Source organism: Jatropha curcas, chromosome 5 (assembly GCF_041381405.1).
Source record: "Jatropha curcas cultivar XTBG-Jc1 chromosome 5, XTBG_Jcur_1.0, whole genome shotgun sequence".
NCBI classification, from domain to species: domain Eukaryota; kingdom Viridiplantae; phylum Streptophyta; class Magnoliopsida; order Malpighiales; family Euphorbiaceae; genus Jatropha; species Jatropha curcas.
In genome coordinates this window covers 5,469,521-5,491,884 of record NC_143155.1, presented here as the reverse complement: position 1 = coordinate 5,491,884, position 22,364 = coordinate 5,469,521, and the positions used below count along the sequence as shown (strand labels likewise).

At 34.5% G+C, this 22,364-nt stretch overlaps 2 protein-coding genes across 3 annotated transcripts; one reads left to right on the top strand and one right to left on the bottom strand.

Moving 5' to 3' along the window:
- The first annotated feature begins 1,461 nt into the window (after nucleotides 1–1,461).
- On the top strand, nucleotides 1,462–2,764 carry LOC149496116 (uncharacterized). Its single transcript, XM_089721087.1, has 2 exons — nucleotides 1,462–2,482; nucleotides 2,718–2,764. The coding sequence occupies exons 1-2, from the start codon at nucleotides 1,972–1,974 to the stop codon at nucleotides 2,762–2,764; spliced, it is 558 nt and encodes a 185-aa protein (XP_089577213.1). The 5' UTR covers nucleotides 1,462–1,971.
- Nucleotides 2,765–8,324: 5,560 nt separating this feature from the next.
- Nucleotides 8,325–20,689, bottom strand: LOC105635958 (PH, RCC1 and FYVE domains-containing protein 1). Of its 2 annotated transcripts, XM_012219108.4 has the most exons (10): nucleotides 20,551–20,689; nucleotides 19,838–20,103; nucleotides 17,621–17,707; nucleotides 17,134–17,223; nucleotides 16,178–16,258; nucleotides 15,790–15,984; nucleotides 13,568–15,700; nucleotides 12,100–12,246; nucleotides 9,320–9,696; nucleotides 8,325–8,900 (listed from the first exon to the last, which is right to left on the bottom strand). In XM_012219108.4, the coding sequence occupies exons 2-10, from the start codon at nucleotides 19,904–19,906 to the stop codon at nucleotides 8,768–8,770; spliced, it is 3,312 nt and encodes a 1,103-aa protein (XP_012074498.1). In that variant the 5' UTR covers nucleotides 19,907–20,103; nucleotides 20,551–20,689; the 3' UTR covers nucleotides 8,325–8,767. The 2 variants fall into 2 exon arrangements, with proteins under 2 accessions (XP_012074498.1, XP_012074497.1); XM_012219107.4 differs by lacking the exon at nucleotides 20,551–20,689 and having other exon boundaries at nucleotides 19,838–20,417.
- Nucleotides 20,690–22,364: the final 1,675 nt, after the last annotated feature.

Here is a 22,364-nt window from a genome sequence, read left to right as displayed (position 1 = left end):
ATAGTTTGTTTATATTCTATTAGCCTTATGTTAATTGTAAACGGTAGAATAGAAATTTACATATATTCCCTAGGTATAAATAGAGTTGTAGCTATTATTTATTTGAGATTGAAGGAAAATTTTCTCTATTCATACCAAAAATAACACATTGCCTGTAGGGTGATTACACGGTCAGGCAGTAGATGGAATGTTGCTTTTATGTATGCTAGTCCTCAAACTAATTTGTGGAAATTGCTCTAGTAGATCTTTCTTTGATGTCTATTGATTTAGCATATGAATGGCTTGTTGTTGGGATGGAAGCAATGCAAGTATTTTAGGATACCCGCCCCGCTTTGATCCATTTAAAGGGGATATGAATAGTTATAAATGGGTTTGGGACTGGTATAGATTGTGAAATTACTACCCATAATGGATACAGGTAGAGCACGGGTATAGGTCTTTGGGTGCCCACTATCCGTTATCTGCTATATTAAAATGGTTTGGCAGTAGGTACCCACAGATATCCTATCCATTATTAGTAAAAATTATATTTTAAATAAGTTTGGATTTTGATAGTTTAAGATTCGCGGGTACCCTATTAGTATAAGAGTACTTTAAATAGGTTTTGAACTGGTTCGGATAGTAAAAATTTAAATGGGTTGGATACGAGTACTTAAATGGATATTTAAGCAGATTTGGAACAGAAACAAATAATAAAATTTTAAAAAGATATGGGTAGAGGTAGCTTAAAATGGGTTCCATTCTTAGCTTATTGCAGGTAATTTCAATTCTTTATTTTAACCTACGGAATAAGTTGGATACTCTAATTTTAATTCGGCTGGTAGTAGGGATTTTTTTTATTGGATTTTTCAAAATGGTTTAGTGAATTTGGGCTTTGAGGGCTCTCCTTTTACTTAGTGTAGAGTTGAGGCTGCTCGTTCTCTTAAAATGGCTAGGCTTGATAGAGCGGTTTGCTCTTCTTCTTGGCATATTGCTTTTCTTGACGCCATGGTTTCTCACCTAGCTCGAATGGGGTTGTTAATGATCACAGCAGTAATAAGGTGTCTTTGTGTGATCAAGTTCGTATATCAGGACCTGTTGTGGAAAATATAGAGCAATAAGGTGTTTTTGGAGAGATAAGGTTGGTTAAATATTTTCCTATTCCTCTGCTAAATAAATTTGGTTGTTGGAGTCTTTGCTTAACTTGCTCTTTGACTTAGTTGGTAGTATTTACAGCCACTATATCTGGCTTTGATATATTGATTTAGTTGCTTCCGTTTTTTATAGGGATTTGATAGACTTGGCACTTCTATATAAGAGGAATGTTGTACATGATTTGTTTTTTAAGTGAAATAAAGTTCAAAACCTTAACAGCTACTGTTCTTCATTTCTTATTGTTCATAAATTCAGTTTTTTGTCTTGGTATCAGAGCCTAATCCAGGCTATCAAATGGCTCTTACAGCTCCCTCATCTCTTTCTCTCAATGTTGGCAATTTTGTTACTCTCAAATTAACCCAAACCAATTACCTACTTTGGCGTGAGCAAGTTCTAGCTCTTGCTGAAAGTCAAGAACTTTTGAATCATCTAACTGAAGAACCTCCAATTAATCCAGCTGGTTCTGACAAAGCCACAGATTAAGCTCTCCAAACCTTTGCAACTTGGCAAAAGGCAGATCGTTTGCTTCGAGGGTGGATAATTGGTACTCTCTCCGAAGAATCTCTTGGGCTTGTCATCGGACTCGACACGGCATATGCTGTGTGGGATGCTTTGAAAGATTCGTATGCTCAAGAATCTCAAGAGAGGGAGTTTACTCTTCGACAACAATTGACATATCTTCGCAAAGATGATAATGTCAGCATAAGCAATCATATTCGACAATTCAAGAACATTTGTGACAGTTTGGCTGCCATTGGTCGCCCAATTTCAAAAAAAGAAAAAATCTATAGTCTTTTAACAAGTCTAGGTCCGCAATATGAGACCTTTACAACCACAATGTTGAAACCTCCCAGACCCTCTTATACTGAGTTAATTTCGCAGCTTCAAAACCATGATCAGAGGTGGAATTGGTTTGCAAACTCTGAAAATTCCTCCTTAACAGTTCATACGCCTCATCTGGCATTTTATTCACAACAGAAGAAGGCTTCGCAGTTCGATGGATCTAACACGATATATGATTCTAAGAATTCTCGATCATCTTTTTCTTCTGCAGGTCGTGGATTTCAAGCACAAAATCAAACGAATTTTTCCGGCCAACCACGGCGATCTGCTCCACCAGGAAAAAGACGCATGACTGCGGTAGAACGTGAGCTGTACCAAAATGAAATCTATCAGATTTGCAATAAAAAGGGACATATCGCAAAAATATGTTGGTGGTTTCCTTCCTCATCAACGCAGTCCAGTGCTCTTCCTCAAGCATTAGCAACACTCACATTAGATAATACTGTAACTGATCACGATTGGACGTCTGACACCGGTGCTACAAATCATATGACTGGAAATGAAGGTATAGTGTCAAATTTACATAATTATGCAGGATGTGATTCGGTTATAATAGGTGATGGTTCTTCTATTCCTATAGCTGGTATTGGTAATGTGCAATTTGTAAAAATAATCATGTGCTACCATTATCTGAGGTTTTGTATGTTCCTCACTTAAAAAAGAATTTGCTCTCAGTAAGTAAATTAACCTCATAATTTCCTATAAATTGTGAATTTACTAATAATTCTTTTATTGTGAAGGAGCGGCAGACAGGTGCATTAATCATGCAGGGACCACAGAAGGGTGATTTGTATACAATTTCCAGCAATCCAGAGGCTAATTTTTCATTTCGGTTCAAGTCGTGTTGTGCTGATGTTTGGCACCAACGTCTTGGGCATCCACAAGTTTCTGCTTTACATAATTTGCATAATAAAGGACTTATTACTGTTAATGGTCCATTGAAAATAAATCGAGTGTGTGATAGTTGTCAACTGGGGAAACTCAGTAAATTTCCTTTTCAAAATAGTGTTAATTCTACTACTGCTCCTTTTGAAAAAATTCATTGTAACTTATGGGGTCCAGCTCCTGTGTTATCTATTGAAAAATTTAAATATTATGCTTGTCTTATCGATGATTACACTAAATATGTTTGGTTAATTCCATTGCGTGCAAAGTCTGACTTTTATTCGGCGTTTATTGCTTTTGAGAACTATGTGGAACGACAATATCATGTTGTTATAAAAATATTTCAATCGGATGGAGGAGGTGAATTTGTTAATTCTGCATTGGCTGCTCATTTTCTTAAAACTGGTATAATTCACCATATTTCATGTCCATACACACCAGAACAAACTGGTACAGTTGAACGCAGACATCGTATAATCCGAGAATTAGGAATGTCTATGTTGTTTCACTGTCGTGCTCCATTATCTTTTTGGCTTGATGCTTTTACTACTGCTGTTTTTTTTATTAATCGATTACCATCGTCATCAATTTCTTTTGATTCGCCATTTTTTAAGCTCCATAAGAAACATCCGAATTACTCTATATTACGGGTTTTTGGATGTAAATGTTTTCCTTATACTTGGGACACTAGAAAAAAAAAATTGATCCAAAGTCTGTTCTTTGTGTTTTTTCAGGTTACAGTGATAAATATAAGGGTTACAGGTGCTATCATGTTAAAAATCGCAAATATATTATCTCCAGGCATGTGGTGTTTGATGAGGAGTGCTTTCCCTGCAAATCCATCACTAATGAGGGTATATCTAACCATGCGACACAAGTGATTGATTCCTGGCTACCTTCGTCTGTTGATGAGCCACCACCCACAGAGCAAAGTTCCCCAGAGCCATTATCCCTAATTCCAGTTCCATATCCATTAATTGAGACACCATCCATTGTGGGTCCTACTGTTACGGTATCTGCGTCTGAAACTGACCAATCTTCTCCCTTGATAAATCTGACTTCACCTTTGCCATCCCCAGTTTCTGATTTTAATCCCAATTCGTCGGCTGATGTTCCCTCATCTCCACGAGTGACCCCTGCTGCTTCGATTGACTCTCCACAACAAATACCTTTGTCAGATGCGTTGCCTTCGACTTCACAATCACCTGCTCCTGCTTCATCTTCGCCAATGTCACATCCTGTTTTGTCTAATCCAGTGGCAGAGGAGGTGTCTGATGCAGATTATATTGTTCAAATTGCCCCAAGGCATTCCATGACCACTCGGTCTCAGTCTGGAATCGTTAAACCCAATCCCAGATATGCACTTGTGACTACAATGGATCCCTCGATCCCTAAAGAACCGCGTACAGTTCGGCAAGCTTTGGCGTACTCTGGTTGGAAACAAGCTATGGAGGACGAATTGACTGCTCTTCACGATAATGAAACCTGGACTTTGGTTCCTAGGCAACCAGGGATGAATGTAATAGGTTCCAAATGGGTGTTTAAGGCCAAGCTCAAGTCTGATGGTTCACTTGATCGATTGAAGGCTCGGTTAGTTGCGAAGGGGTATCATCAAGTTGACGGGCAAGATTTCACAGAGACATTTTCACCAGTTGTGAAACCAGGTACTATTCATCTAGTTCTTTCAATTGCTTTGGTTCGACAATGGCAAGTACGCCAACTTGATGTGAAAAATGCGTTTTTACACGGACATATATCTGAGGATCTGTATATGGCTCAACCACCAGGTATGCTTGATTCTCAATATCCATCATATGTGTGTAAACTTCAAAGAGCTTTATACGGTTTGAAACAAGCTCCGCGCGCTTGGTTTGACAGGTTGAGTGAGTTTTTAGTGTCGTTTGGATTTGCCTGTAGCTTAGCCGACCCATCTCTGTTTGTTTTTAATTCATCTCAAGGAACATTTGCACTGTTAATTTATGTTGATGATATGCTTTTAACTGGTTCTTCAACGTCTTTAATTGATGAGTTTGTTGAATTGTTGTGTCGGGAATTTGCCATGAAAGACCTAGGACGTTTGCATCATTTTTTAGGAATTGAGGTTACGCAAACAGCAGATGGTCTAATCCTAAATCAAATGCATTATGCTTTGACGTTACTTGAGCGGTTCGGAATGCTTGATAGTAAACCTATGGCTACACCTTTGGAAATTAAACCGCCTATTGAAAAGGCTGCTGCTTCTGTTGATTCTCATTTGTATCGTAGTATAGTTGTGCTCTTCAGTATTTGACATTAACATGCCCTGATATTGCTTTCAGTGTGAATTTTGTTTCTCAGTTTATGCAGGATCCAACAGTGGTGCACATGAAATTTGTTCATCGAATTCTAAGGTATGTTAAAGGGACTTTATCTTTTGGATTACATTTAACTTCCAATTCTTCCTTGATCTTGCAGGGGTTTGCTGATGCGGATTGGGCTGGTTGTCTAGTCACTAGGCGTTCCACAACCGGTTACTGCACGTTCCTTGGAAAAAATTTAATTTCTTGGTGTGCTAAGAAGCAACACACTGTCTTGCGTTCGAGTACCGAAGCTGAGTATAGAGCAATGGCTCATACTGCTGCAGAGCTCACCTGGCTTACATATATACTCCAAGATTTTTCGGTTTCTATGAAAGTACCTCCTACTCTTTATTGTAATAACATAAGTGCTCTTTATCTTACTATCAATCCCGTATTCCATACCCGAAGTAAGCATATTGAATTAGACTATCACTTTGTTCGAGAGCGAGTTGCGCAAGGTCTTCTGGTAACCAAATATATTCCTACAACTCAACAGGTTGCTGACATCTTCACCAAACCAATACACAAGTCTGCCTTGTCTATTTTTCGCAGCAAAATTTGCCTCCGACCCCGGCCAAGTTTGAGGGGGGATGTTAATGATCACAACAGTAATAAGGTGAGTTTGTGTGATCAAGTTCGTATATCAGGACCTGTTGTGGAAAATATGGAGCAATAAAGTGTTTTTGGAGAGATAAGGTTGGTTAAATATTTTCCTATTCCTCTGCTAAATAAATTTGGTTATTGGAGTCTTTGCTTCACTTGCTCTTTGACTTAGTTGGTAGTATTTACAGCCACTATATCTGGCTTTGATATATTGATTTAGTTGCTTCCGTTTTTTATAGGGATTTGATAGACTTGGCACTTCTATATAAGAGGAATGCTGTACATGATTTGTTTTTTAAGTGAAATAAAGTTCAAAACCTTAACAGCTACTGTTCTTCATTTCTTATTGTTCATAAATTCAGTTTTTTGTCTGGGGTCTGATCATGTTCCTTAGATGACTAATTTGCATAATTATTGGCCTGGTAATCCTTCTATGTTCAGATTCCAAGCGGCATGGTTATCCCATAAAGGAGTTTCGAATATTATTAGAAAAAACTGGAACCTTGTCAACTTGTTGTTAGCTGTTTGATGGAATTGGCAAGTAAGTTGCCATTGGAATAGAATTCCATTTAGTAATATTTTTTATCGAAAAAGGAGACTATGGGGAAAACTGAAAAGTGTTCGAATCAGGCTAGCTGCTTCTCGCACTCCTCATTTAGTAAGACTTGAAATAATATTGGTGGATGATAAAATAATTGAGACCATTGAATTAGCTTATCAACAGTACTTATACATATACTACTAAAAGAGCCTTTCTTTCTAATAATATAACTTTCAGCGAATTATGTGCTTCATGACCTAAGACAATTCTTTCACCAAACTTATCTTTTGAAATAATGTATTATTGACAAGATGAGTATAAATTTTTCTAAAGTAATTAAGCCTAATTTATTCCCTTAACTTATTTACTAGGTTTAAAAAGCTCAGATTTGAGCTTTTGGACCATTCAAGACACCAACTCTCACAAAATGGACAAAATAAACCTAATTAACCCGAAGTCAATGCGCGTGAACTTAACTACCGACATAAGGCGCTTGAATTTACCCATAAAGCGTGTCATCCTCTTCCTTGCTCCTTTTCCTTGCTCTTCATTCTCGTTCCTGTAATTCTGGTTCTGATCTTGTTTGTCAATGTCTTTACACCAAGCTGCTTTACTCCGGCTACCCTCTCACTCCAGTTTTCAATAGCTCTCTTCCTCTTCCTTCTCTTCTTTCTTTTTCCTTTTTTTCTCATTTTTATTTTTCTTTTATCTTCTTCACACGACTCATGATCTACTGTCTTGAGGAAACCAGTAACTCAGCCATCGCTTCGCTTGGTCGCTTGAACATCGTCATGCATCGCCAATGCATCACTGATTAGTTCAAGGCATGAGTATTGTTGTATAACGGTATTTTTGGGTAACATTTTCCATTGATTTTCGAGTAACACTGTTATTAGGTATTGTTGCTACTGGATTTCGATTTGGTTAAGAATTTCCAGTTGTTGAAATCTCAAATTCTCAAATGTATTTTCTTTGAATCTTTTATCTATTTTTTTTTTATTTTTTTTCCAATTGTTATAATCAGTTTCAAATGTAGGTTTGTTAGTTTCTTTATCAAAATTTCTACTGCAATTTTTTTATCAATTATGGTTAATTTTGTAGATGTTGTTTCATTTGCTTCTTCGCTGTACTCATCTGAATTTTTATCTAACGATAGTAGTCTGTGAAATGAAAACTTGCCACATATGTGAATTTGTGTAAAGCTTGCATTTGTTCTTTAAGGAGCCTGTTGAAGTGGTTTTGGTGAATTGCTGGTGCCAGGTTTGATATATATTTTTTTGCCGTTCTTGTTGGTTTAATGGTGGTAATATATATTTTTGCCTTTGATCACGTGAATTGAACGCGCCATAACTACCAGTCAGCAGGGGTTATTTACACCTTTTATTTATAAGTTGACTTATTAAATGGGCCAGAAGCTCAAATATGAGCTTTTTAAACCTACTAAATAAGTTGGACTAAATTGGGATTAATTCCTTTTCTAAACTGGTTAATCTTAAAGGACATTTTCAACCGAATCCTATATATAATATTAAATGATACATACTATATGAACAAAAACCGTTATTTGATGAATATTTCTCCATGATTCGAGTTTAAAAATTTTAAACAGAGTGCTTATGTGAAGCAACCCATAATTTTTATCTTTTTAATTTGTTATTTAAATTTTTCGTTTTCATTTCATAAGTTTTAATTAAAAAATAATTTTGATTTTCAAAACAATACATTAGATTTTGTAAATAATTTCAATTTGGCATTAAATTAATAAATAGTTTTTGAAATAAAATTATTTTATTGTCACTTCACAAAGAATCTTAAATATTAATAATAATAACAAAAAAGAAAAAAAAAAAAAAAAAAAAAAAAACACAGTACCTAAATGTTCATCCATGGCTAGGACATGGTTTGTAAGCTTCAGCTGAAAGGAGATAAATCTGAAGGTGCACTTTTACTATTAACGTACATGGCATTGACAGCTGATATCAACAAGCCTGAACTGAATTTATAAACCAAAGAAGATGAAAAATCTGTAATGCATTCGCTTTATGAATTTACATTGCAGCTGCTTTTAACAAGAGCCAGCAACCTACTAAGAATTTACATTTCTCACCCTCAACCCCCCACACACCGTACATATATATATAGGGAAAAATTTTAAAAAACCATGAAAAACATTAGAGAAAGGAAAAAAGGGTTAAAAAAATGAAAACACAATCAAACTTCTGTGGTTCACTCTCCTTGTATTGCTGTATTTGCTTCCTTAAACTCACTGAAGGATAGAATCCATATCTGATTGGGTTTGGTAAGCCAAACCTGATTGCGAAGATTGCCTTCCCAGTATGAGGAACTGAAAAATTAAAAAGAACATTGCATCTACAGGGATTTCTATATATATATAATAATACTATTTTATTTTTTCCATTTGCTAGTGAGCCAAATCCTCACTTCCCACACCAACACTTGACTTGTCAATCATGCGCACATTGTATTGTTCGTATACCCTTGCCCTATTCTCTGCCCACCATTGTTCTGCTTGCTTTTCACTGAACCGCTTTCGACTGCATTTATAAACATAATTTTTAAGGGAGAAAAGAAAAATCACCAGCACAAAAAATAGTCAAAATACCACAAACAGGTTGCACCGGGAAAAAAAAAAGGGGAGAACATGGATTGCTCCCTTGCATGTGCATCTCTTAGACCCAAACAAACATGTAGGAAAAGCTATATGTATAGTAAATTTTCCTCTTAGAAGATTCAGTTTTTCAACACAATCCCCTCAAAATTTTTTGGTCCTTGAATCAGATTGAAAACAAGTACTGTCTGCGTACTTGTCATACACAACGGAAGATAAACCTCATTTGAAGTCGATAAAGGAAGAAGATGAGCTTGCAGATGCATGGAATCAAGATATTATACTCCAGTATGTTAATAAACAATCAAATTTACCACAGAAATGTATCCTCTTAAAACAACGCACCTGAAGCGTACTCGTTTAAGATCCTTGACACCTCCTGGCAGGGAGGTAAGTGTTATATATACTCCTGGCTCATCTTGCTCTACCCATTCAGCCTCATTATGTAATTCACCTTCTTTCATTCTGTTTCCATTTCTACCTGCTGCTTCTAAATGGCCTTGCTTGTTATGAGCAGAATTACGGACGCTATTGATGTTAGAGCCATTAGATTGCAATTGGCTGGTTAATCCATTCGTGTCTAGTTCTTGGGATGTTATTTGCCCATTCAGACGATCAGCAGACAAATTAGGAACATCATTGGGTGCAGGAGTCAAGCCGAATGAAGGTGATTTGATATTTCGAGCTGCTCCTACTGGTAGCCTTTCAGCCATGTCTTTTAACTATTAAAAACAAAAACCGACCATCAGAGCAAACGGGAAATGTATTCAATAGGTAAAGGATATAACTTTAATGTATATTATTATATATAATATTATATGTTAAAGATAAAACTTAACTAAAGTACAGACGAAGAAGTCAACATTTGGTTCAGAAGTCAACTATAGTTGCAGTACTACCACATCAAATTGATAGAAGGAAAATAAAAGAATTCTAATCATTGCAAGATTGTAAGCTTGGTCAAAGACACGAAAAACATTTATGAAATCCACCCCATCTAAGCGCACTTCTCAATGTTTTAAGACTCAAGATCATTAAGTCCAAACACCAATGAATATTGCATATCTAAGTGACCTTCAGTGGAAAAAAAAAAGCTACTAGTCTAAGGAACAGTATACTTAGAATGAGTAATGCTTAGAACGAGGCTAAAGTAAAGACCAAACCAGACATAAGGCACTCTGATGCAGAAGCATCTAGGGAATTTTTTATGGTTTTCTTGTTTATCTAGAATCCCTAATTAAATAAGAAATTATTAATTAATTAGGAATAGAATTCAGTTTTCCTTCTTTATTTAGGATTTGTTTTCAGTCTAGAACTACTAGCTAATTAGGATTACTTTTAATCTAGGATTAGGATTTGTCCCAACTAGTATAAATATGACACCAATTATCAGATTATGTATTCTATGATTTTTATTTCAATTCAGAATTTTAATTCTAAGGTTTTCTTTAAAACCAATCTTGTTCCAACCACAATCAACCTATTCTAACCCTAATTGTTGAGAGTTAATTGCCCTATATTCTTCCCTTGCGTTACACTCTCCACGTGCATGCATATCCATCTAAAGCACATACGCAAAAATATAAAATTTAGCATGAAATAAATATCAAATTTAGTAGCCTATAAAATAGGAAAATTTTAAATAAAAAGCACTGGAAGAAGGAATTTGAAGTAACAAGAAACTTTAGACAGTTTTATATTCTCTCCTACTTCACTACAATGACAAAATCATAAAAAAAAAAAAAAAAAACCATCTTCACATGCACATGTGCATGCATGCATATCTAAAAGTATAAATGATTCATCAATTAATATGGATACTAAAGCGATGTACTCAAATTATGGAAAACCCAAAGTTTTTTCTCTCCTCGTCTCCATAGTCCATCAAACCTTAATTTTAGTTTGGGACTACCCCTATTAATTAGTTGTAGCATCCTATTTTTCACTTTTTCTTTTACTCCAGATCTTTTATTCGCTTTTAATAAACTCGAATCTACTTTCCTCTAACAGATCTGTTTTTTCCTTTGGTTTTTTGTTACTGTTGCTTTGTCTCAATATTTGGAGTTTTTTTTCCCCTTTTTTCTTGAGGGTCTAGTCTCTTCTTTCTGAGAGTTTAGCACTAAATAAATGTATGATATTCGATTTTATATGGTTGAAGAATTTTAATCTTGATTTGCATACATGTGTCTTCGATTAATGGAGCTTAGCAGTGTGACATGTTCCTCCATTGATGCTATTGACAGATGTTAACAAGAACTCATCTGTGTATGTCATACGCAACAAGTACTTGGAAAAGCAATCTAAATATAGAAGATCCAGAGAAGTTATTTTGTCGTCCAAATCAATTCAAGGACCAATTGCTACTATGAAAATTTATATTTGTTATAGGTTATATTCAAGCGAAAAATCTAATATTGTCTCTTTTAATTTTAGTTTTATTATTAAAAAGAATATGAATAATACTTTTGATTTGTTAAAAGATTAGCAAATTCTCTATTAATTATAATAGTAAGTTCTATGTATGATCTAATTGAGTATTTATAAATACTTGATATTATTATTAATGAATTATATTCTTCAAAAAAAAAAAAATAATAACTAAAGTGATTAGAAAAAAATCCATTACTTTTCTGTCGATTTATGGATGTTGCAGCATAAATTACTAACAAATGATGGTGGTCTCACTCATTATCATCGAAAATTTCTTTAGTTTTGCTTCAAATGCCCACAAACCCCACACATCGATAAGATAAAATACTTTATCAGAACAACCAGAGGCACATGCCATTCAAATCACTTTTTGAATGCAAAGCCCTCCAAGAGTAATTACATTAGAAGATTTGAATTCAATTTTAGAACCAGAAATTCCAAGTTTCATTCTCTTGCTGCAAGCTTGTATCCTCAACATGTAAGTTTCCTTTTCATCTAATTCATTTGCACTATGCATAATTGAAACAAATGTTCAGAGTAGGAAATCCACTCCACATTACAAAATGTTCAGAGTAGGAAATCCACTCCACATTACAAAATATTGAAAAATCAGACGAGCCAAATTTTAAAGGACCAAATAGAATATCAGCCAACCCACAATATCTTCATTCTAGTAAAAATAAAATTCAACTTACTTGGGCAGTCAGTGACTTGATGACTTCCTTTGCTGCTTTGCATTTAGCAGTCTCTTCTCCCGCAATTGCTATTGCTTCTTTCAGCTGTTTAGTTGTCCTTTCCAGCTCAACTTCCTGAAGCTGGGCTTTGCGAGTAAGGGTTTCCACCTGAGAGAAAAGCATTGATGAGTCATACAGAGGCAGAGAACCAAGAAAGTTATATATGCTAGTTAATGGTTGAAAAACTCAGGTTGCACTGCACTAAACAAAGAAATTCAGCTAAATATTTCAAATAAAGTTAACAGTTCCTACGAGATTTAAATAACATTTCTCTGAAATATTGCAACATGTATTGCTTTTGGTAAAAACAATTCAAGACCAAACTTTGTGCCAGATCTACACAACATGGCATGATATTAGCAGCCAATGAAATTAGATTCAGAAACTATAGCTAAACTGGTGAACTGCTTGCTTTGAGTCCAAGACATGACTGTGATCTTCAAATTAGTTATAATGAATGCCTAAACACTTGATCTTCAACTGGTGTTTAAGTTGTCTAGTTCTCTAGAAACTATTGGAGCTCCCATTTGATCTGCTGCTTCAAATAACAAAACCCAAAGTCCCAAACCCAACAGGACGTGATTAAACAAAAATATAAGCAAAATAAGCAACTACAAGTAATAGAAGCACTAAGGATGATACTCTTACATGTATCAAAATGCAATGTAACATCCCAATAAGTCTAGGTGATGATGCAGCCAACTAATTTCATTAGCAGTGCTTTTCTTCCTAATTTCATTAGCAATGCAACGAGGGTTTTTCTCTTTTTTATTTTTTTTTTCTCTCAACAAATCGATTCACTAAATAAAAATAAGAAAGCTTAAAGGTAATATATATATATATATATATACACACACACATATACATTGTTCTTTGCTCATTTGAATTGCTCATCTGAACAAACATTGCGCCAAAGAGAAAAGAAGGATTCTCATTAGTCCAACAGAAACCGCCACATCTTTGATACAACAACAACCCAAGCCTTAGTCCCAAACAAAACTTAGAAATTCTTTTGATTATTTCTTAATTTGACAAACACTGATGTAAATTAGTAATTTTCAATCAAAGAATAGCGCAGTCCGAGCTAGATAATTGAAAGTTCAACACATGGGGCCATTCCCCATACCCTTTGCATTCCAGGCAATTGCAATTCTGGGGTGGAGCTTTCATCTCAATTTTGCATTCTATAAGTTGTGCAGTAATTTAGCCATGGTGATTAATATATTCATAAGTAACAGGGTACTTCATATTTTCATACCACAGTCCACAATTAGTTATCCAGCAACTTCTTTTACTCATGTCTCCATCCTTTCATATCATTTACATGATGAATCATTGTTGACATGGGGAAAAAGGAATAAGGTAATGCCAATATTAAGTGGATTATACAGGCAGTTGATTGAAAGGAAGGAAAAAAAAAAGTACATACCTGTGCTCTCAATTTAACAACCTCTTGGCTGAGGTTCTCATTTGTTCTTTTAGCATCATCTACAACTATTTTTGGTGAGGTTAGTCCACCCAGAGTTGGGGTTGGTGTTGTTGAGCGAGGAGGGCTAGGTCGTCTTGATATTGGTGATGTTGCTCGAGAAACAATTCGTGATCCAGGAACAGAAGCTGAGAAAAATTTCTTGGATGAACCAAACATTGGATTAAAAGATTTAGAAATATTAAGTCCTCCCCATTGGGAGCCTCCACTAGGAACAGGGGAAACACGGCTACTGTTGAACTCCAGTTTCTTGTTTCTCTTGGTTCGGTTTTCTGCTTGCTTCAAGGATTCCATTGATGAAAACCTGGCAAGTTGTGCATGAGATCTAGAGTCTAACTTGTCATCTTTATCAATGAAATCATTAAACCCATGATTGATACTACCTCTCCTACTTACAGAGGAGTGAGATGAAGCATCAGTTTCAATAGCTTTTCTCAGTTTATTAAAGCAATTATCACAGACACGATAAGGTTTGTTTGGATTTGGTGCCATGGAAGCCTTAAGAGACTTTTTGCTGCTACATGAATGACAAAAAACTAGTCCACAATTATAACAGTTGTGCCGTTTTCTTTTGAAATTAAAAAGAAGGCGGCAGCCAGAACACATAGATTGATCAACACCAGAAACCCACTTGTGAAGGCAGATAACTGCAGTAAAATTAGTGCCACAAGCAATACTTTTTACTTGCTTGTCTTTCAAGGCTTCGACCAATGATGGGAAATTTCTATCCTCAGTATCCCCATGACCTAATCGTCCATTTGCTCCCTTGCCCCACGTATAAACTTCGGTTTTTGAAGTTAAAACTGCAACATGATAAGCACCACAAGCAATCTCCTCAACAAAACTCTTGGACAGCTTTCCTTCAACAAGGGTGGGCAGCTTTCCGTCAGCATGGGGGTTTCCTAACTGCCCATATACAGGACTGCCCATTGTGTAGACGTGGCCTTTGTTAGTAAGCGCTACTGTAAGACTATGTCCACATGCAACTTGGCAAAAGTTGGGTTCAACTAGAGCAGCAACACAAGTAGGCACTAGTTTTGCTTCCTTGTCACCATGGCCAAGTCGACCTTTATCTCCATCGCCCCAAGTAAACAGCTTTCCTGAAGAACAATTGCTAGAACTAGAATTTCCAACCATAACTTCCACAACTGCAGCAGTATGCCAAACGCCACAGGCTGCTCTTACTGTGCGGAGTCCTTTAAGGGACTCCACTTCCCTTGGTAGTGAAACACTTTTCCGATCTCCATGGCCCAAAACACCAAATGTGCCATCACCAAAAGTAAACAATTGCCCAGCAGAAGTTACAACTGCTGTATGCCAGGGTCCACAAGAGATATATGAAACATGTATGCCTTCTAAGGGTCCATTCACTCTTTTTGGTACCCAGTGGCTTACTTCATTTCCATGTCCAAGAAGACCAAAATTGTAAGTGCCATCACCCCATGTGTACAAATCACCAGAAAGTGTTACAGCACATGTATGGTACTCACCACATGCCACAAGTTCAATGTTTATATTGCTGAGGGCATCAATAAGCTTCGGATGCGAAACATCAGAGTCTACACCATGCCCAAGCCTGCCTCCTGATTCCTCTCCCCAAGAAAAAATCTCCCCTTGCTTAGTAACTAAGGCAGCATGTCGTCCACCACAGGCAATATTCTGGACATCAAGTACTACAGTAGATTCTAAAGCTTTAGGCAATAAAGAATCCATTTTCACACCCAAACCACTTCCAACTCTATGAGTTCCACCACCTAGGACGCCATCTCCTGTCCCTTCTCCCCAAATGAATACATCTCCTAGGGCATCACCATCATCATGACCAGAACCTTGGCTTGATGAGCTAACAGCACTAGATAGGCTAACTCTAAAGGCATCCATTGCCATCGCCTTCATATGACCATCTACACTATCTGAGCCTCCAGATGACAAAGAATGTACTGAAGCACTAGCAGAATCTGAGGGGAAAAATCCCTTGGGAGGAACAGCATATAATATCACATCAGAAAATGCCTTATCTAGACCATTTTTAGGGGGACTTTCATATGGACTATGAAGACGAAGATGATCTCCGTCCTGAATTGAAGGCAAAGAAAAGCCCTTAAATTTGCATTTAATCAGCTAATTCAATGGAGAAAGAAGACAGTTGTGAAAGAGAGTCATACCTTCTGCAAACTGTCATTGCTACCAAATGGAGAATTCAAAGGAGAACTTCTACGAGTGTATGTCCTAGGACTATTTGCTCCAGATGGAATTCCATCACTCCTTGATTCTGTTCTCCATTTTCGATGATGACTACGTGAAATTAATGCTTTTAAACCACTAAACCATACCTCAGCCTCATCTTTATCTTTGCAGATCTGATAAAGAATGATAAGACCATAAAATTAAAATGAACTCTGAAGCATAAAAGCTACAACTCTCATTTACGAACTACACCAATGCAGGGGCAAATATCATAGATGGAAAAATCATGGCAAAAGCAAATGAAAGAATATGCACAAAAAGAAAAAATATTATTGAAAGGAACGGCTACGAAGATGGCATCCTTACCAAATCCAGAGATCTGTCATTATATATAAGGGAAAAAGACTGGTATTCCTTCTCAGGTCGGGGATATCTTTGAAAGATTGGCTGGAAATATAAGGCCAAGTCTGATAAGTACATATTGAAAAAACTGAAGAAGACAATGTTATTACAAAATTCATAGTGCAATATCTGAAGCTTTAAAGCATTATATTACAAAAGCAAATGCAGTCGCAGACAATGACATTTACAATTAGCATAGCCTTAAAAAATTTGAGTGATTTTCATGATAGTGGGGCAGGTGATCCCAGCTTAAAAAGTTTCATGATAGCAGTGGACTGACTAGAAATTCAACAAATAAGATGAATAGATGATCATGAACTGAAACTAGTGGGGCAAAATAAATCCAAATTTTTACGATTGCAATGGTCAAAACTTTGAAAAACTATGCAGACTAAAATGCAAGAGAAATTACTTAAGGCAAATATAGTTCGGTTAAGACTGTAAAAAATCACCCTATGTCGACCCCTATCTAACTAGATCACCAACACGTGAAGGCCAAAATTAGTGAATAAAGAATGCTAGGTTGTTGCATTAACTAATTTTTCTTTTTGTTTCATGAGAAAAAAAAAAAAAAAAAAAAAAAAAAAAAAAAAAAAAAAAAAAAAAAAAAAAAAAAAAAACCATCATACTGAAGCGCTCAGAGTATACATCTATGTAAAATGTGAGTTATATTGGCTTGGCCATCCAGCTCCATATCAACTCAGACAAGCTTAAAAAAATTTATTCTAATTGACATGTGAAATTTACTCAACCATATAATCGTACATATGAGCTCTGTCAAGTGAGCTAATAATGTCATATGAGTGCCATAAATGACTTTTTACCATCACTTGTAGATGAGTGACAACAGCATATTGACATTGTAAAATCAACTTGAATTGCTATATACAAGCATATGACTTTCATGGTAAGATACTTACAGTCCGTTGCCCAGATATGATTCTAGATACATGGCTTAGTCTGAGATGTTTCTCCTCTTTCCCTGAGAACCATATCAAAACTGATTCATCCTGAAAGCAAAAAAAAGAGTTGCCATTTAGAACTTCAAATAGAAAGAGTCTAATTGAAAAACAAACCAATCAGGCAATCAAAATGAATGAAAATACAGCATTGAAGATTACATAAATTAATATCCTCAAATAATTAGAATACGAAATGAATTACATAAAATAAAATTGTAAAACAAAGATATGCAGCTGGCACATGTAAAGTAACACAAGCTCACTGCCCAATGGACTTGAAAGACTTGACTCATTCTAAATAATCCACTGCATACACAAAAGTCAATAACTTTTTCATATCATTTATCATTTTATCTCATAACAATTAAATCAAATAAAACAGAGTTCACTTCTTGGGGGGTATTTTGGTTTAATAATGATAATTTGGAAATTGAACAAAACTTACATTGGAAAGACGGAAAGGGCAAAACTTTGGCTTTCCCCTTCTCCCATACTTCAGCAAATAAGCCCCCTTCTTTAGAGCAGTGATGGCCTGTTGTAAAGATCATCCAAACCTAACTTAAGCACGTTCAGCACATTTGCTGGTGGCAAATTAATTCATAGCTTAAACACTAAAACATAAAAATAGCATAATGATAAATGAAGATGGATTGATAAAATCATGCCTATTTTTTTCTTTTTTTTTGGAAGGTAGTTTATTCACAAGAAATATCTGAAAAATATTTTATAATTCTTGTAACATAAGGGAACAGACTTAAAGCACAGTAAGATAAACTGACAAAATCTTAAAACAAATTCTAATACAGTACTTATTGGAAGATATACCATCCATCTAGTCTCCTTATCAGTGTCTCAGAGAACTCCAGCAGACTACTAAATTCAGGATTCAAGTGATCTAGACTCTGATTATGAAGAAAATACTGGATATATCTCCTTGCAGATCACACAGTTAATGCCTTAACAACTGTTCCGAGTGCTTAAAGGGTTGTTGGGCTAAAAGGAAAAGGAGGACTATGTATTAACCATTTTCTCTTATCTTTCCATTATTGCTTCATCATAGCATGTTTATGCATATAAAATCCTACAGCCAAGCATAGCCTAGCTCTTTTTTTTTCATATCATTTGAAACTCTATAGCATAACTCTATCAATAATTTACATTATACATGCTGTATCAAGTCCATTAAAGACCAAAATTGATGAATAATTAGCATCCACCATGAAAGAGACTACAGTACTCTACTGATTGATCATTTACCATTTCATTTATCATTTCAGATATCAGAAATAAAACGTTTGAGGTATAATATAGAGGGAAACAGTGAGATAAACCCACAGGAACATGTAAGTATGTCAAACTAAAATAATGTGTCTATGTAATTTTTTCGTAAAATAAATTTATAAATTCATAAATATTGTTTGTTAAAAAAATGTATCTTTTGTGAGGTATGCATATTTCCAATTCTCATTTGACCTTCCATTGGATAATGCAGTGACTTTCCGACTATCAATATTACAATTATTACAGAATTAAATAATATTACATAAAAAGAAACATGTTTCAGCGAGTTCTCCTCCCTTTCCCTAATTGTCTAGAGATGCCTATTTGAAGATGGTCCATTTGCTCCTTTTAAAAAGTCCATCACACACAATATTAAGGAACATCCAGCTACATGAAGAAATGAATCCACTTCACATTTGCCCTGACCATTTGAATGTTTCTGGAAATAGAAACCACAAGGGGAAGGAGTCTCATTGGATGAGATTGGAGGTAATGACAATGCTACAACCTTTAATGTTGGCAATCTCTTACACCCATATTCACATTGGATTAACCATCCTCTTTTCTTCTGCCTTCTCCATTGTATTTATCAAACAAAATTCTGTTGACACAAGAGCTATTACTATAACACCCCACCCAACCCAAAAAAAAAAAAAAAAAAAAAAAAAAAAAAATCTTGTAACCCCCATGTTAATGCTTTCCTTTACAATGACTTCATCTCTTACCAATCTCAGTGCCAATTCACAGTGCACCAACAATTTCTAGCTCCTTTAATCTTTCATCAAATTCTCATTGCATATGCACTTTTGCTTTCAAATCTGGAGAAAGATTTCCCCTCCAGAGAATAAGCTTAATGATATTACCAACACTTACCAATCCCCCTTCACATAAACCACTCTGATATCTGCAATCATACACTTTGGATATCCTATTACAATTGATTTAACTCTAGCCAAGCGTTTTAGAACAAAATCATTTAAAACAAAGCACATAGATTTGGCAAAGCAAGGAATCTTATCTAACCATGACCCAGTAGCAGCCCCAAAAGGAAAATATTTCAAATATAACTGAATTCCATTTGCATCAAGTATTTCATATTTCAGACATATCATATCATCAAATAAATTATTTAACCCCAAATTTAACACTATCAATTAACTTCAGCCAAAAAAGAACGCTACCTATACATATCCTCCAACAGTTATATTAGCATTTAAATACATCCAACAATATGCAGAATTTAAAAGATTCAAAAGTTATCAACAACAATCAAAATCAAAAAATTTTCCAAATATTAAAATTAGCTAACTGAAGCATAAAAATCATTTAGTAACTTAAAATGTAAAAGAACATTGCTCATAAGCAGAAAAAAAAAAAATACCTGCTCGATGTCTCTTTCAACTGGCCCAGTCCTACTAAGATCCGCGGCCATTCTATCCGTTCGCGACATCACGAACAAAACAATAATCTACTCACCATTTTCAAGAAAACCAGACCCTTCTATTCACAATCAACACATTTAATACCCTTTTCAAACCCTAGCAAATCCACACTTGTGACCACCACAAAGATCACTGAAGTCCAACTAGTTCAATTGCAGCCAATTGACACCCAGCTAAAATCAACAGACAGCTCCTGAACTGAACACTGACCAAATAATCAAGAGCAAAGTAAAGTTCCAGTGATTTTGGAGCTGGAAAAAATGTAATTGTTTGGGTAGCCAGAAAGTGAAAGAAAATCCAGCAAACAAAACTGTATGATCTATCTGATTTCCAGTTGTCAAGTACAGAGAAGACAGAGAAAGCGTTTTAACTATGCAAGTCGAAGGAGAGAGACAATTATATTATAATAATAATAATAAGGGTATAAAAATGGAGGTAAGCCAGTGTATGGCTGAGTGAGAGAGAAGTAAATCAGAGATAGAAAAAGAGAATATAATAGGATTTTGTCAAAAAAGAAAAGGGAAAAGGAGAAATAATAAAAAAAAAAGTTAGAGAAGGAGAAGAAGGGGAAAAGAAAAAGAAAAAAAAAAAGGAAATTTTCTTAATTTTTCTTTTTCAGTTAATTTGATAATTGCATACGGATAATACTTACTGGTTAATGGTTATTACTGTTTTCGTTAAGCTCCCTGTTTGGTTTCTGAAAAACTGGTTAGAGAGAGGAAAGAGATTGGAGTGACAGAGTGAGTTCACTTTCTTTGATTTCTCTTTCTTTCCTTTTCTGTTGTTTTCTTTTTCTTTTTCTTTTTCTTTTTACAATATCAATTATTGATTATTTATACTTTCTAATTTTGGTGCAAATGAGTAATATACACTCTGTATTTTTTTTTATTTTTTTTAATAGATACTTTGACATAAAATTTGTTGCATTATATTATTTTTTTCAGAATATAATTTTTTTTTGTTAATTTGTAAAGTAAATTGTGTACATCACTGTCTAATTTGCATGATTCTTTATATTTTAAATTAATACATTTTCACTTTTCTTTTATAGTTAGTAGAACAGCTTTTCTATTTGGTTTGTTCCATTTGATTGAAACATTGTCCTTTAAAAAATTTTTATTTTGAAGGAAGATTACTCTACATGAAAAAATATAGATGTTGTTTGTGAAATTTATGGATTTTAAAATTCTATCATTTGATTGGAAAATAAAATCCAAAAAAAATTAAAAGTTTGTTTTAAAATAAAGCTAAACAATTTAAATTTTATTATTAAACAAAAACTATGTATTACCACAAAAATATTAGTTTGTAGTCTATTTTTTTGATTGAATAAAAAAATCTGATAAGTACATGAAATGTCCAAATTGATCCAAATAACCTAATAAAATAAATTACAATTAGAAGCAATATAATAAATATAATCCAATTTTATTGTTGAAGTAATAAAAAATTTAAATCAAATGAAGCTTCCATTTGTTTCTGAAAAAAAATTATTTATAAAATATTTTTAAAATATTCTAATATTCAACGTGCTTAGAAAAATAAATCAATAGAAAGTTAGTAAAAAAAAAAATAGTGTCCCTTATTGAATAAAATATTTAAATTCCATTACTCAAAATTCATTAATTTAAATAACCTCAAAAAATACATTTTAACTACAAATATACTAATTATTATATTTTTCAAGCATTTCATCTTTAATTTTTATGTCTAAACTAATAAAAAAAAAAAGTGAACCATGCAAAGGCTCTATTTATTTATGGAAATGTTTTCGAGAATATGTTTTGAATTTTCTGATATTTTGAATCCTAATAAAAAAAAATCATTTTAAAAGAATATAACTACTATTTTTAAAATTAAAAAGCAATTTTTGAATATTGATAAATTTATTGTAACCTTACAAACTTATTGGAATTCGTCGACGGAGCTCTATTCCCAGCAGCTGATTCCGCTGGTTTTGGGGCTCTCTTTGAAGATGTTGAAGGCTCTTTCACCTTGGCTATTTCCAGTTACCAAGAGAGAATAGGAGACCCTCTCTTCGCGAAACTCTAGCCTTTAGACAATGCTTGACCTTTGCTCAAGACAATCTTCCACTTAATGGCTATCTTTTTTTGGACTGCTAGTCAGTATTTTTTACTTTAAACTCTTCTAGAGTTGATAATTCTGATTTTGATTTAGTTATTGTTGATTGTAAATATATTTTAGTTCATTTATTTACTCTTAATGGCTATCTTCTAGGCATGATATTAAAATCACGTGGATTAGGAGGCAAGAGAATAAGGGAGCTCATTTATTTGCTTGAACTTCCATTAATCATTCTCACTTTCATATTTGGGACTCAATCCCAAACTTTTTGTTTAATCATTATTCTTCAAGGTAATATAAGCTCAATCTTATTCCTTTTCAAAAAACAAAAATGTATATATATATATATATATATATATATATATATATATTAACTAAATC